The 16332-nt window shown below is 39.6% G+C and overlaps 2 protein-coding genes across 16 annotated transcripts in view; one reads left to right on the forward strand and one right to left on the reverse strand.

Annotated features, from left to right (window-relative positions):
* The window catches only part of LYRM4 (LYR motif containing 4), a 92321-nt gene extending 88727 nt beyond the window's left edge, over positions 1-3594 (reverse strand). Inside the window, exon 1 of the mRNA XM_083826170.1 lies at positions 3381-3594. Within this exon, the coding sequence (XP_083682296.1) occupies positions 3381-3466 (86 nt within the window). The 5' untranslated portion in view covers positions 3467-3594. The remainder of the gene's footprint in view (positions 1-3380) is intronic.
* The window catches only part of FARS2 (phenylalanyl-tRNA synthetase 2, mitochondrial), a 260594-nt gene continuing 247738 nt past the window's right edge, over positions 3477-16332 (forward strand). For 13 of the 15 annotated variants that reach the window (XM_083826153.1, XM_083826161.1, XM_083826151.1 and 10 more), the window contains exons 1-3: positions 3477-3616; positions 4353-4515; positions 9277-9347. The gene's annotated coding sequence lies outside the window, so the exon portion shown is untranslated. The remainder of the gene's footprint in view (positions 3617-4352; positions 4516-9276; positions 9348-16332) is intronic. The other 2 variants (XM_083826159.1, XM_083826152.1) reach the window with 2 other exon arrangements.

The following is a 16332-nucleotide window of genomic DNA, read 5'->3' on the forward strand; positions in this document are numbered from 1 at the left end:
AAAAAAAAAAGCATAAAACTTATTTTGCTTATTGGTGTTCTTAGGGTGGCACAGACTTGAAAAAAAAAATCAGATTTACTAGTTGCAAAACCTTGAAGGACACGGCTCAGACGGAATCAGGTGCATTCAATTCACTTGTTTCCAATGCAAATGCTGTTTTGACCTATTTCTTTCCCTGGTTCTTCTATATTCTGGGTAGTTTTATTAATCAGGTAATATTGCACATTCTAACAGAAAAAACAAATTCTATTAAAATGTGATTTATACGGACAAGAAAGAGACTAGAAAAGATATAATATCCACCAGTTAACAGAACACAAGGGATAACAAATAAATATATGATAAACCATACAACACCTTAAACAAACAAAAATTATTTGCAAAAAGTTTCTGCAGAGGGATTTGAAGCTTGTGACACTGCTCATAATTACAAGAAATTAAAAAGTGAGAAAGGAGACCAGCAGGAAGCGAGTAACATGATGTTTCTCAGAAGTTCGTAGTCAGTATTGATCTTCATAGGCCAAGGAAGACTGAGGACCATAAAATCACAGTAGCCTTCATTAGCTGGAATCTCTGGAGCTTGTTTAACCCAAACTCCTACTTGAAGTAGGTCTACCCCCAGCAAGGCCAGGTCAGCCATGGTGCAGTTTTATTAAACCTGTCACAAAAACTTTAAAATATGGAAATGTCAAAATCTCTCTGGGTGACCTGCTCCAGTCCTGCACTACCCTGCCACTCAATTCCAATGAGTTTTGACCACTGTCAGCCACATTATACAAACGAAAAACTTTAAAGTTCAGATTATCCTCATTGGCTATCAAATGTTTTATCAGTTTTTACAGGTTCATAAATCCTTTTGTTTTCCATACCAAAAAGAGATACAACATAAAGCTGCTATATAAATTGCAAATGAAATACTATTTAGAAATTACCACCTTAATAGAATTTAATTGAGATTGTAATCTGACATGTTATAAACCATCAGGGGATCTACTTTTTGTCAAACATGCAGAAGAAAACAGTACACTCATTAAGAAACACCTTTTTTGACTCAAATCTTAACATCTTCCACCTTCATGTATTGATTTTCCACCAGTACAAATCACACTTCCTTCTTCAGACCATCTGCATGGGTAATAGGGCAGAATGGCAGACAAGAAATTACTTATTGTCTACTAAATTCTCCCCTGCTGTTCAAACCTGGCCAGCACACCTGGGCTGCGGAACACTCCATAATGTTTAGTGCTGGACTCCAGAGACGATCCTGAGTGCTATTATTCTAAAGACGGTCAGTGGTGACCACAGTTACTTTAAGATCTTAATGCTATTTTTCACATTTACAACAGTAGAAGTTCTGTTGGGGTGGCAGAAGAAAATTTGGTATTAGAAGATAACACGTAGAATAGAAAATTTACACAACAAAAATATTCAATTTTACATCACAATCTACATGCACACTTCAGAGAAAGAGTATAGGAAGCAAATAACGAGCCAATAACCAGCAGATCATCCTCCAGATGTACACTTACAAATACGCACTGTTTGCAACCATGCTCTGGAATTCTCCAGCTGAAGTCATGAATCAATAGGATTCATCTTCACTACGTTCTACCTTGGTACAAGTTGGTTCTTTACAAAGTCACTAAGTTTACTCCAGGGTATGGCAATATCACGTTACAGCAGCCCCAAGGACACAGCAGAACTGCTTATCAGAAGAGAAGCTCACAGGCCATCTGTTTTAGCTATGGGCGTAGCGTAAAAACCAAGGCAGAAGGGTTGTTGTGGTCCCAGCAGACCCCTAGGTATAACAGCTGCCAATTGGTTCCCACTAGAAATTGCTGTTGAGTTTAGTGCTCACAAATATGTATACACACCAAGATTTTATGCATTTGCCAATTTTATAGTATCTAAGGACAAGGCCATACAAACCTGAGCAAGGTCTTTTCTTAAGAGAAGGGAAAGCTTACACTGTGATATAGTGCCAAAAGATAGCAGATATCCAAGGTAAATGCATACCTTATGATTTCAGTGCTGAAAAATTTGTTGTTAGTATAAAAACACTCACCGGTATGTTTGTTGTTCTGTGATAGGCGGCCTGGTCTTTGAGCTGTAAGCCAAAATTCCCACACAGCTGAGTCCCCCCCCCAAGTGCATATCTCATTTCTGGCGAACCTTGGTGGGGATGTGGACTTTGGGTATAGCTTACACAGAAGAGATGACAACAGCTTCTTACATCCCTTGTTTTCCATAAGAAAGAAGCAGGATAGAAGCAGCCCACATGTGGTGTGAGGCTGGTACCACCAGTTGCTGCTGGCCTGCTTCCTCCCAGCACCGTGGGCCCAGCTTTCTCACTGACGCCCCCCCAGCACAAACCCATTGCTGGAAACTCTGCGGCCCAGACAAGAAACTACGCACAACTGCTCACCAACCACACCTCTCACAGCATCAAGCTGTCCCCAGTACATGTGATCCTCTTGCTACTGTCCAGAATAACAGGAAGCTGGGATGCTTGAGACAGCAGGGGGAAGTTCTGATAGCCGAGGAACTAAAGGAGGGGAATGTGATGCACACATGTACAGTTGCAAGAAGTCAGCAATAAAGGCTTATGAGCTCCACTTGAGGTCTGGCCCTGCAGCCTTTCCTCTCAGGGCACTTTCTTGCACTTGAAGTTTGGGGAATAGTTATTCGTTGAAGAGTACAGAGCCTGCCATTATGCAAGTTCAACAGCTTCTGCTTCCAGCTCCACTATTCTTGCCAGGCTGGAGGTGATTCACAACAAAGGTAGCTCACGTGTCTCTGAGGTTCAATGGAGTGGCAAAGTGAATCGGCTGCTAGTAGGTAATGTAATCATGCCCGTAATGATGGGGAGCAGCCCCTATGAATGCTGTGGGTACCCAAATATGACCAGGCACCCAAATGTGACTAGGCCTATGCCTGTAGCACACAAGTCGATGTACCCTTTGCCAAATACTGCTGCTCATCGTTCACAGATAACCACAGAAAGCAGAAAGCTACTCCATACTGCAACCTGCATGGCTGGGCGAGCGCACCTTACAGCGTGTTCAACACCCTGAGCTCGAGCTCGGGCACAGCATGCGGTAGCGGATTTAGGTAGTGAACCCAACCCGGGCAAGGCTGCAGCTGGCCCAGGCCAGATCTGAGGCAAGATCCTGTGGGGCAGGAGCTCCTTCAGCCTACCATCTCCACCCGGCAGGGGAGGCTCAGGGGCCCGCAGCCCGGCGGACCAGCACCCCCTCGTCTGCTCCGCGCCCCCCAAGCTCAGGACGTGCGCGCAGCGCTGGGCTGCCCCTTCCTCCTCTCCCTCCTCCCCACCCCGCCGTTTCCACCCCCGAGCCCCCCGGGGTCGCAGGGAGAGGCACCTGTAGTTGTAGCCGCCGAAGCGCTGGCTCTCCCGCAGCAGGGCCCGGTACAGCCGCAGCACCTGGGCCCGGCTGGCCGCTGCCATGTTGCCGATACCAGCCGGCTCCTCCCGCCCGGGCCGCTTATCCCCGCCCGCAGCGCACGGGGCCGCGCCGGTTCCCGGAGCCGCCTCCCGCCTCCCGCGGCGGCCGGGCAGGGGAAGGGGCAGGGCGGCGGCGGAACGCGCGGCGGGGCGGTGAGTGGCGGCGTGGGCCTTGCGTCGGCCACGGCCGCTGGACCTTGGCCCGCTGGGGCCCGCGGCCTGGGCAGCCCGGGCCGGGCGGCGTTTGGCGGCGGGTGGATGGGTGTAGCTGGAGGGCTGCGCGGTCGTCCCCGGGGTGTTTGCGGGTCAGTTTTGTGGCCTTCCGGAAGGCGGGAGCGGTGGAGGGAGGGGAAGGTGCAGCGTGGAGGTGGGATCGCTGTGGGGCCTGGAAATAAACAGCAGCTAGCGTGTCGTCTTTGCGTTGGAATTTCTTTGTGACAGGCCAAGAGGCCACGGGCACAAACTGGAACTCGGGGTGTTTCACATGAACACCAGGAAACACTATTTTACTGCAAGAGGGACCCGGCTCTGGCACAGGCTGCCCAGAGAAGTTGTGGGGTCTCCCTCCCTGGAGATATTCAAAAGCCACATCCCTGGCAGCCTGCTCTGGGGGGCCCTGCTGGAGCAGGGGCTTGGACCAGAGGGCCATGCCCACCCCAGCCGTTCTGGGGTTCTGTGGTTGTGGATCATTCCTGCTTCAATATCCCATTTTAAGTTGAATTCTGTTAATGAAACCATAGCTAACGTTTGATCAGTACGGTTGTAGCTCAGATACTGTTTAAATTAACCTCCCTTAGAAGCTCTCACTGTTTAATAAGGATTTCCTGCCTCAGCGCTTTCATTTTCAAGATGAAGCCTCCACTTACTATTTCTCTTAATTTTTCCATAGCCGTGAGAAATGACCACACCGGTTTTATTGGCGAGTTTAACACACAGGCCCACGTGTGTTAAAACTGGCCTTGAAGAAGCAGTACCCGGGCAGCAGCACATATACACTGTGCCTCTGTATTGCATGGTCCACAGAATAACAGGTTAATTGAACAATTTAACAAGTAGGTTCTATGTGTTTATTTGGTAAATCTTAGACTTTATTTTCCACTGCTGTGAGGCTGGGGCTCTTGTTCTACTTAACCACTTCAGTTCTTGTTTATGCTTAAGGCATCCTGATACTGTTGTTGCTGGAAACTACATGCATAACATCCTTCTCTGCTGAATGTTTTGCCACTGCAGAAGAAATTTGACTTTGTAACTTAGAAGTATTTTGCCCCAGCTGTATTGATAATATCAGGAATATGACTTCTGTGATTACATGTTCTTACTTTCTTTGCAGTGTGTTTTGTACATAAACAGTGTTTATACATATTCTACATGTGTCTCTGGCAAAAGTGCTTAAATTGTTGCTGTGGATTGAACTCATATTTTATTATATACATGTTTAAGTATTATTGTTTGTGCTGGTTGTATATCAGATGCAATTGCATAGAAGTAAAGTAGTTCTTAAATAACGTGGATATCAGCAGAGCTTCTCAAATTCATCTTTGCGTGCATGCCTACGTGGTTGCTATATTTTAACAGCCCTTTTAGGCTGCTGGAAACTGAGATTATTCATACATACCAAATTTCTTGGATGTTCATTTTATCATAAAACAGATCTAGAAATTTTATAGGAAATGTTGCATTTTTATAGAAAAATGCAAGCCAGGGAGGCACTGTGATAAGCATCATGTTTTTGAGGCCTTCCTCAGAAGTCTCCTCTTGCCTTCCTTTTCTGTCTTAAACTTTATTTGACGTCAGGAGGTAAGAACAATTTTTAAGCCAAAAATTCTCTTTATGCAGTCAAACTAATGCTGTTGACTGGAAAAATTATTTTCATGTGTGTTTTCCTATTGCTTTTTCTTGTAAGCTATAGATTATGTCCTCAGAAGTCCTGTCATTCTGCAGCAAGTGGGCGTTACCTCTGCTATGAATGAAGTCTGTAATTTTAATATGATGGGTTGCATGTTCCTGCTAGCCTTATGTTTAGGTGCATTACTGCAAGCCTGCAGAGAATTTCAAGCACACACTCAGCCCAAATGACCCCTGTTGTTTCCTGTGACATCATATTAGAGCTTATGTGTGGGGAAGCAGAAAAGATGGCTTCCTTAAACTGTCTCCTCCTTTCTAATGGGAATCCACACCTGAATTTAGTTTAGACATCAAGTCAGGACCAGTCAAGGTGTGGGAAGATGTTTTTCTTTCCTTCCCCCCCTCCCTTTTTTTTTTAAAAAAAAACAACCTGTGGTTTAAAACTCAGCACTGTTTTATTTTTTCCTTTTATGGGGATGGGAGAAGAGATTTATTTTTTAATTGCAGGCATGCATATCATTGAAGGGGGTTGGTCAGTGTTCATTTGTACAGAAGTCTTTACTTCTGGCATTTGGTCTGAGGGAGGAAAATGGCCTGTGCTTTTCCTTTCTGCATCTCTTGTGATAAATAAGCAATTTGAGAATGATGAGTAGTATCAATATTTGGAATAGTTACTAACATTTTGAATTTGTAGCTGCTTAAAAGAAAAAGAAGGGGAATTTGGATGACATACCTGAAGAGACCATGGACTGGTGTGAAAGGAAACAGCTGTTATATTCACCAGTACATATTGGATGTTCTATCATACGTTGCCAAATTGCTCCTTGCGGTACACTATCTCAGCTTTATGACATGGCACTCAACACTTTAAGAGAACATGTGCTTTCTTGTTATGCTGCTGTTCGTGTTGATTATTTTTCTTTTGGGGTTGGAATGATAATTGATTGTTGTGATATTATCATCTCTTAATTATTATTTTCCAGTTTGTGAAAACTTGTTAACTTTTCCCTGCTGCTGTGGTGCTTTCTCTGTCCTTTCCTGCAGTTACTGTTGATGGACAGTGAGATCCTATCCGTCCTAGAGTAGATCCTTTAAAATAAGGGTGGTAAAGCAAGGGAAGTTTTGGATTTCACTCACAAATGTAATGAATTACAACCATTCCCTATAGCGAGCAAGATTTCCACAGTATCAAAAGGAAGCCTTGAGTGTAACTATGCTTTTTTTTTTTTAAAAAAAAAAAAAAAAGGTTTATATGATTGTCTTGTAGGACGGGACATAAGAGGAGATTTTTAATCAGGAGGAGAAACTTCTGTGTTTCAGATTCATCCGTGCTCCTGAGTGCATCTTGGAAAACTCTACTTAAGAGTTCAGAGGGAAGAAAATGCAGGAGGAAACTCTTCTCCGTCGTTTTTTATGTTACCCCATTTCTTTCTGAACTGAATTGCAAAATGTTTTGTAAAGTAAGACTGTAAGAATAGCAATAATAATTAAAAAAAAAAAAACACATAACACACCAAAAATAAAAAAAAACACACCCAAATCCAGCAGTTGGTTTTCTGGTGTAATACTTGCTCACGTCAAGGAATTCCTGTTTTATCATTGCTCCTAAAACTTTGCTAGTTCCTGATTCCTAGTGCTGCAGGTATGGGACTGGAGGGAACAGCAAATTTTGTTTCTGTTTTTTGACCTTAGTTTTAATTCTGTAATTTCCTGTGGCCATGTCCAACACCAGAGCATTTCATGGGCATTGTATTGCCTGGTAATTGTGTATCACGTTAAGCAGCTGGACTGTGCAGTTCAGCAATTGTCAGATAACATCTGGACCAATGATGTGCTGTGTTGACATATGCTGTTTATTTTGAAAGTTGTTGATGGCGAACACGTGTCTATGAAGTACTTTGAAATTCTTGAATAAAAAATGCTATAGCTGTCCAGAGTTAAAAAGATAATTTTGTTACAGGAATAGGCCAAAGAATAAGTAATAGGGGATTAATATTACTAATAATGTTCAAATAATGCAGTGTGTAATAGCTACATCAGATGCATGACACATCTGACCTTAATGCTGATGAAATCCAAGGTATTTTTCTGGACCAAGAGCCAAGGAGTGAAAGTATTTTCAGTGTGGTCATTTGCTATACTGAAATTTTACTGAGAAACTTAATCATGGGAAGAGGAAAGGACAGGATTTATTAAGTGTTGTCATCCATGACCTCATCAATTCACAACTGCTTTCTCTGCTATGCTTTCCAGTTTCATCTTGTCAAGTCTTAAATAACTTCCTTTTCCATGGGAAAAATAATCTACTTTATATCATGTCTTGCTGTTAAGTAATGTTTTCTGCTGCTTAGCCTAAGCCACCCTCTTACCTAACTTCATCATGCTATTTCAGTTATGCCTCTTGGGGTCACTGTGTGTAATTCCTCTCCTTTCTTGTTATTTACACTATCATCGTATTCTCCACAGCTGTCATCCATCCAGGCTAACTTATGTAGTTATTTTGATTATTTTTCTTCTTTCTAAGTAGATACTGAAATTTTTAGCTCAGGAAGCAAACTTAGCTGGAAAACAAGGACTGATACTTTGTTTAAGAGTAACTGATAATCTCTCTGTAGCCGTCCCCCCTGCATCTTTTTTGCTGATTTGTGATTTGCATTTGATAGACTGGTTATAGAGGGTACTGCCAGCCTTTTTATTAAGGACTATGATTGCATCTGAGACATCTTGCTAGAGCAAAGTTCGTCCTTCTCTTGAGTTTATTTGTGATTGTATGTGTGATTTGTATCATATATTTTTTTTTATGCAAATATGTGTAAAAGCATTCACACAGTCATGTGGTGGTTGTAAAGGTGAAGGTCACGCTATTCATCCCCAATTTTCAGTGCTGCAGCGTTGGGGATTCATTCACATCAGGCACTGTTCTGCAGTTTTTTTTTGTTTACCCAGACCCACATTCCAGGTATGGGAATCCAAAGGCCACCTGTAGCTTGTGTGCATCCTGGTTCTTCCCCCTGTTCCCTGCATTGTGGGCATGGCCCATAATACAGGGGCTAGCTCCACCCAAGTCATGGGCTATTGCTTAAGTCCTCCCTGAATATCCACTTCGCTAAGTGTTTCTTCATGAATACTCATTTAGTGCCGATTTCCTGGAAGCAATTCCTAAAGCAAAGTATCAAAAGGGGATATCTCATTCCTGTCTGCTAGAGTGGAGCTGCTGTAGAAGTTATTCTCCAAGGTAAAATAAAAGCTGAGAGTCTTGTATAATGTGTGGAAAACATGTAATTGGGGAAAGATGTGACCTCTGCAAAAGGTACATGTGGGACACTAATATTTTGCATTTTTACTGAAAGAAGGCTTAAGCAAAACAGTGGTTTACGATACGTGTGTAAAGCAGTAAGGATGAGGTGGGTTGTAAGCAATTTGCCTGTTTAATTTTCTGACTGTGGTGAGGAGAGGGGAAATGTGGCTTTCCATTTGTGATGTGTTTCCCTTTTACATGATGCCATGCATCTATGTGACGTTTTGTTCTGTTAGCTTGGACTTTTGGTCCAGAAAAAAAAAGTTTAAATATGAAAAAAAAAGCAAATCTGAAGAGAGTATTTCTGATGTGGAAAGAAACTATGGAGTAACATTTTCATTTAAATGAGGAAAATAAGAGACCTGTATTAGAGCACTGTAGTAATGGTGGTCTTTAAGGTAATACCTTAATTTGGCATGATCCTTGGCATTTTTGATCTTTTATTCTCTGTCAATACCAGTTTTTTGTCCCTGGAGCTCTGGGCAGCATTCATAATAGTGCATTAAGAACATGTTTATCAATATCTCATGCTTCTGATGCATTTATAAGATAAGATAAATTGTCAATATCTCCTACGTGCCTTCACACTTCTAGACAGAATTTTCTTCTAATTTTATTCCTGTTCCAGTTCTTTGTATCTGGGCTGATTGTGTCAAAATTTGCCTTTCAGCCTGTCCCTGAAGAATGAAATACTAACAGGCAAAGGAAGCAGGGCTGCAGAAATATTATCTCCAGTTGCTGGTAAGTGGTTACAAGTACATTTAATGTTCTGAATCTGTCTTTGACACCAGCATTGTCAGCCTTTTTAGTTAATAACAAGTTTTCAGTCCTTGTCTGTTTAAAATAGTAACAGTAAAAAAATGTTCATCAGCAACTGTTAAAGACCTTGCTACATATCTAACTTTTATTTCATTAAAACGTATATCTAATGTATAGATTTCATGGGTTTCCTTACTTCCAATACCAAGACAAAGAAAATGATGAGATTCAAGATATAAAGATAGGCAATAATAATATTGTAAAGGACAAGTTATATATTTACATTGGAGTGCGTTCATTTCTTTGAGTATAGTTCCTTTGAAAGCTGTCTAACTATATATGCAGTAAGTTGCTGTTCAGTGTGAGAACAGCCAATACACTGTCCTGACTTTACAGACCATTTATAGTTGATCCAAGTTAGAATCCAGCACAGGATGAGGGGGGAGTGAGCTCAGTGAGCTTAGATGAGAAGTAATAGTTACAGCCTTACAAAATCTCACCATTAACTTTCCAATGTTATTTTCCTCTCCTGGACGTAAAATAGGTTAAAGGGAGAGTGTGTCTGTGTCTCTTCATAAAGTTTTGTGTCTTAGCTCAAACTGGGGATGAGGATGGATTTAGGTGGGGTTACAGACGGATGAAATGTAGCTACGAGCTTTCCCATAGGGATAGGTTTAACATTTTGCAGAAAAGCAGCAATGGGGAAGGAGTAGTTTGAAGTACATTTCTGGCAAGTTTTACGGAGAGCTCATGTGTCTGGAGTCCTGCATTTAAATATCTGCTTGTTCTAGAAACTCTGGGATTAGCTTTTTTAAGTAGGTCTCATAACCTAGGATCAGTTTTGTTGTTTTTTCTTGGTGCTATACATGCTTTGTTACCTTCCATCAATTTTTATGCAGGTGAGTTACGTGGTTAACTTTCACCTTTTTTGAAAATGATTCCTGGTGAAGTTTGTGTTATTAAAGTTGAAAAAGCAGATAAACAAGGCAGATTGTCAGGGTTCTTGCAGAGTTTTACTTGTGCTTCTTTAAAAAAAAAGTGTATGATTTGAAAATTGGTTTGACATAACCTTTTTGTTTTCTCAGTTATTTTTGCCCAAAACATAACTTTTCTTCTTCTGCAACACTGATTCCAACTTTGATTTTATTATACTAATTGCTTTCAGGGTGAAAAACTATATAGTACATTATTCCAGCACTTCCCTTGGGAAGTTAATGTTCTAAAATGGACAGATACAGCATTGCACATACAAAATTATCAGCTATTGAAGAGGTAATTAAACGTCATCTCTCTATAAAGGTTTGTTGGACATTGAAAAGCTAGTTGTCTTTTATGTTGGCACACTAGCTTTGTCAAGTTTTATGGAAGAAAGTTGTTCCAAGTAGAGTGATGTTGAGTGATAAAGTAAATGATTGAGTGGGGATTTACATAGGTTATGGCATCTTATGTTTTATGTAACGTAATTGGTTAGCTTCTTTTTCTGTTTTTCATCCTCTTTCACTCTTTGCATAGACTGTTTCGTATTCCCCCAGCCCTCACCCTGCAATTTATTTTATTCTGATACTGCCATGCTTCATTGTTTTCTTATGATAGATTTTAATTTAGCGTTCATTCTACAAACAAATTCTGCTGGATACATGAAGACTTGAACTCTTACTGGAAAAAACATGCTTGTATTTTTTTTAAATACATTTTTAATTTTAATAAACACTATTTAAAAGACCTCACAGGTTCTACTGACTCCTACTTCTGACCTGTTATTAAGAGTTCATTTGACCACAGTGTCCCCTGACTGCTCTCATTTCAAACCTGGAGTGACAGAGCCTGCTAGATGTGTGTGGAACTTTCCATGTTACAAATTGCAATTTTACAAATAGTTTTGAAGAAAAAATAAGAGACTGTTATATTTTAACTCTTTGATTTTCTTAGTATGCAATGGGTGGACATTAACTTAAGATTGTTTTGTCATTTATGACCTTGACCTGTAATAACAACTTGTTCTTCATTACTAGTAGAGATTTGATTCTTTCATGTTGTTTTCTCTTTTTCTGCAATTTGTATAGCTTCTTCCACCCAGTCAGTATGTATATCTTGGCTCAAAAATGCAAGTTGAAGGGATATTGCCTTTGTTTTCTGAAGAGTAGACGGGGAAATACTTCCATGGAACATAGTTTGAGATGTGTATCCTGAGCTCTGTGTTTTCTTTTCACTAAGGCTTGCTTATTTTCAAATGCGTGGTGTCACAGAAGGGTTCTCTGACATAATTACAATATATAGCTTTCTCAAGGCATTTCAAGCAAAGGTTTTCTTTCAATCTCTGTGCTGTGCTTTGTCTAGAGTAAGTATATCAACATTAGCCAGCCTTACAGGATATGTTACCTGGTAACGCTGAATTACCATTCGTGCTCAAGCATGATGCTGCTTGGGAGCCCATTGTGCATATTGGTGCTGTGTGCATATTCTATTTTTTAGCATTAGTGACAGACGAGTAAGTTAGTGATGCTGGCGATGTTCTTTCTATTGTAATACTGTCACACTTTTTTTTTTCCTTGTCTTCTGGTAGCAGGAATGGATGGAGACAAAATTTAAACCTATGTTCTTATTGACACTTCTTTTGCTTTGCTTGCTACAGAATATTTTGGAACTAGTTCTTTAATAAGTTACAGGAGATGTCCACACCTTTTGAATGTTGTAAAGTCAGTGGTGTTCAGACATGATCAAATGTAGTGTTACATGGTAGGTATGCCTGAATATGTGTGAAATGTTGTTGACTAAATTAATCCTAGCTGTAAACTTTAACAGAACCAGAGCACGGTTGTATCAGGAAATAAGAACAGATTTAAGCAAATCCATCCTAAAACTTGTCTGATATTTATTTGAGCAGGCAGAATTTTAAATTGAGGGATTTTATTTTAAAATTTCTAAAAGTATTTCTTGGCAGCACTGTCTATAATTCAGTATCACTTGTTGCAGTTAAAGTAGTTTTAAAGAAAAAGACTACGCTTTTTACCCTTAGACTTTCAACATATTTAATACATTTCTTTAGTTACATATATGTAGAAAATATTTCATAATATAAGTAGAATATTTACAAATTGTATATTCTCCAGTTATGAATGTATAGGGGTTAAAAAAAGACAGGAAACTCAAAGTAAAATTTTAAATCTTGTTAATGAAGGTTGGCTAGGCAGTTAATTCATGCGAGTCTTCTTGAATATGCTTGCTTTTAGGAAAGCAAAGTAAGTCTTTCATCTTGCAGGACAGCAATGTGTTGGAAGACTGATGAGGCAGCACAGAGTCTTGATAAAGACATGGGATTTTGAAGAAATAATTATCTGTCCACCTGTGGATTAAATTTTATTGCTGGGATCAAGGAAATAACAGCAGAGTAGTTAAAATAATATATAGAGAGTAAATAAGGTTACTAAAAAGACCAGAGTAAAGGAAGCAAGACTGAAAATGCTCAGCACTGCAGCCTTATGTGGTTTTTTTTATCCTCTGAAATTTGTATTGCTGTGAGACCAACTGTACTGAGACAAATACTGTGGCTGCGTGAGACTTGCTGACAGAGCTCTTCATCTTGTTTGGGAATCCTGCTGTCCATGTACATCCAGCATTTTGTATAGCTGAAATGTGTTGGAATGAACTGCCGTCTAAAAATCTATGTGGTAGGCTGCTTTCCCCTCCCCAACTCCTTTTACATCATGCCAGATTAGTTGCTTTTTTCTGTACGTTTTTTTCTGCCTTATTAATATCTACAACCCATGTGATTTGTTATGGAATATTAATGATGGCACGGTGTTTCTAAACAGATTCTGTAACATAGTATTTATTTGCAATTCCAACCTAAGACTTTGGATTAACAGTTCTTGTGAAATGAAGGGGTCTTCTGCTTCTAAATCCCATTAGCAGCGAGGGAGCACAACAGACTAAATCACTGACATGTAAGTGGAAGAATAAAAAAAAATCTGATTGTTTTCTTATTCTCTCAGTCAACATAAAAGAGCTTCAGAAATAAGGAATCATGCTAAAACAATAAGGGCTTTTGCATTATGTAAAGCAAAAATGTCAGTAAGTAGAATTTACTTCTCAGTACAACCTGTAGGACCCCTTTACGTGTTTCAGAGATAATGGACCCTTATTAAGGACAGTGAGCCAACAGTAATGTTTTAAAGTAGAAGAAAGTCTCTCAAGTGTTTTCAAAAGCAACATCAGTGCCTGGGTGAATTTATAGGTAGCTTTTTTTTACTCATATCTTAATACATACAGCCCATATTATTCTGCACATATGTCTATATTCACTCAAGAGTTGAGGTTAAAACCATTTCTTATTTTTTAGAGCAGGAAAAATGTAGTGGCTGACTGGGTGGCATTGCATATGCAATTTTTATTGAAACTGTGTCTGAATACCATTCTTCATTTAAGCTTGTGTCCCTATATAAATGGAATGTGAAGTTTCAGATAGAGACACCATTTCTCCTGTCAAAAGCTGACAGCTTCAGTTTTCATTTAACTTACACTTGATTCTTGAACAGGGAAGAATATTTTTTATTATTTGATTTCATATGCAATGCACGCTATATTTGAGACATTGTTTATGTAACGTCTAGTAGCAGTGATGCATATATTGAATTCCCAAATGGAGATTTTACTTCTGGCCAGCTCTGCTTTAAGTCAATCAGAACCTTCATGCTGATCTGAACAGAGATTTGCTTAAACCCCAAGTACCAAGGGACTGAATTAAACATCTGTGTAGCACTGGGAGATGAGTTTTGAGGTGCTGAAATTAAATGATTTCATTTTTAATAGAGTCACCTAGTGAAAAATAGTATGTGAAAAAACATTGTTATCAAGAACTGAATCAAAGGTTATTCCGATAGGTTTCATATATGTGTTTAGTAATGCCCAATTGGCTGAAGTGGTCCAACAGTCATTACATTGCATTTGAAATTTAATTAAAAATAGGCAGTTATTTGATCTGAATGTTCATTCTTTGACTTTAAATTACTACAGATTGTTGTTCTTTTAATCTTAGGAAGCCTTATAAATTTAGTGCTCTATTTCAAGTACATTGGACTGACATTTCCCATGCTCGGATTCTGCAATATGTTGCTGCAGTGGTGAACAATGTGGTACATAAATTTATAACGAGTGTAAACCTGTCTGTGAAAGATCTAGCTGAAATCTTTTAGAACTATTGATGTAACAATAATAATCTGTTTTCCCTCAAAACCTGCAGTAGCCTCTAATACAGCTTTATGAAAAAGATTATTTAATTGTATGTAACATAGTCAACTATCAAATGATTCACTTAAAATTCAGCTCTGAGGGAAAATACAAAATCTGTAGACTCATGGAGTCCTCTTCACTTTCACACTGTCAGAGTGCTTTTGATAAAGAAGAAAGAGGATGGGGTAGCAGCTAGCTGCCTGGAACTGATCCACAGCTCATTGAATTAAATGGGATTTTTTTTCACTGGCTTTGATCATCCTTGGATTGAACCTGTATGCATATGATCTAATTAGTAGCAAGCTTGGGGAAATTTTGGTATGTTGGCTTTTCTAGTGTCTTACCTACTGAGATGGTGTAAACCAATGTATTTGTGTATCTATGATATGGCAAGTGTAGAAATACTGATGGTTGGCTTTCTTCACACTGGACCTCGATACAAAAGCTAGACATTTTACTGCTATAGGTTGAATTTGCCGGAGAGTAAAAAATTTTTTAATGTCTAACGTTTAGTTGTGCACTAACATCTTTATATGTTCATGTTGAGGGTATCGCTTATCATGCTGTCTTTTTGTTTGTTAAAATCATGTAAAATGCAGCTTCATGCTGGGAGGCACCTTTACATGTTATGCAAGTTTCAGGGTTAACCAGAGGAAACCTCTCTGTGTAAAGCCAAGTTTACGTCAGGTTTGTAGGCCAAACCATTGCTCAGTCATAGTTGAAAATGGCCAAATGTTCGTCCTTAGCCATCAACCAGATTTGTATCATAATATTTTGTGCTGTGTTGCGCCTTATTATGTCAGCTGTCCCTATGCCTTTGCTGCAGCAGTTCCTAAAGTTAAGATACCGTTTGTTTCAAGGAAAGGTGTTGGGAACTGGTTGTGTGTATTTACACTGAACGTGGAGATTCCATGCGGATCAGTCTTGTATTTGCTTTGCAAATATTGGCAGATACTATTGTGAGTCTGAATGATTTACAGTCTAAGAGTTTATGAAAGATAGCAGGCTTTCTAAGTATTAGGAGTGTAAGTAGGAAGTGCAGGTATAAATACCAAGGTAGACAGTAGAGTGTTAGCTTGTATCCTTTCTCAGTTTAGCAGTTGTGTAACTAGCCATGAATCTGTCACTTGGATTTACTTGCATTTCCTATAGTTTACACCCAGTTCACAGCCTGATAAATAGGGATTCTCTGATGTTATAGCTGTATCCCTGTCATGAAAACGAGCCTAAAAAATGAGGTCTGCATCAGTCAGAAAATATTAAAAGGAGCCCCAATTTTTTTCACGGGGGCATTTAAAAATTACTGAAGCAACATTAAGTAGTATACCAGCAAGATACTGGGATTTTATGTGGTTCTTGCTGCTTTACAAGAAAAAAGAGCTTATGTACTGTCTGCAACAGAGCATATGCCACTTTTGAGGCAGACATTGCCTTCATAAATAAGCATAACATGCTCACACCACACTGATAAGTGAATGTTTATCATATACAATGATTTTAGGGTACAAAAATATCTGTGTGCTTTAGGGAATGATCCAGACCTGGGAGAAGGAATGGAGTAGGTGATCTAAGGTGTTTTTTTTTATTTCTAGCTGCTGATCGATGAGATCGTATTGCTAATTCTGCATTTGTGTTTGAGAAGAGACCTAGGTAAGCCTTTGTCTCAAAAAATTGATAACTTTTTTTAGAAGGAGAACTTCATTTCTACAGTGCGAATCTAAGAAATAGTAGGGAAGTC

The sequence above is a fragment of the Anser anser genome, assembly GCF_964211835.1.
Source record: "Anser anser genome assembly, chromosome: 2".
In the NCBI taxonomy this organism is placed as follows: Eukaryota; Metazoa; Chordata; class Aves; order Anseriformes; family Anatidae; genus Anser; species Anser anser.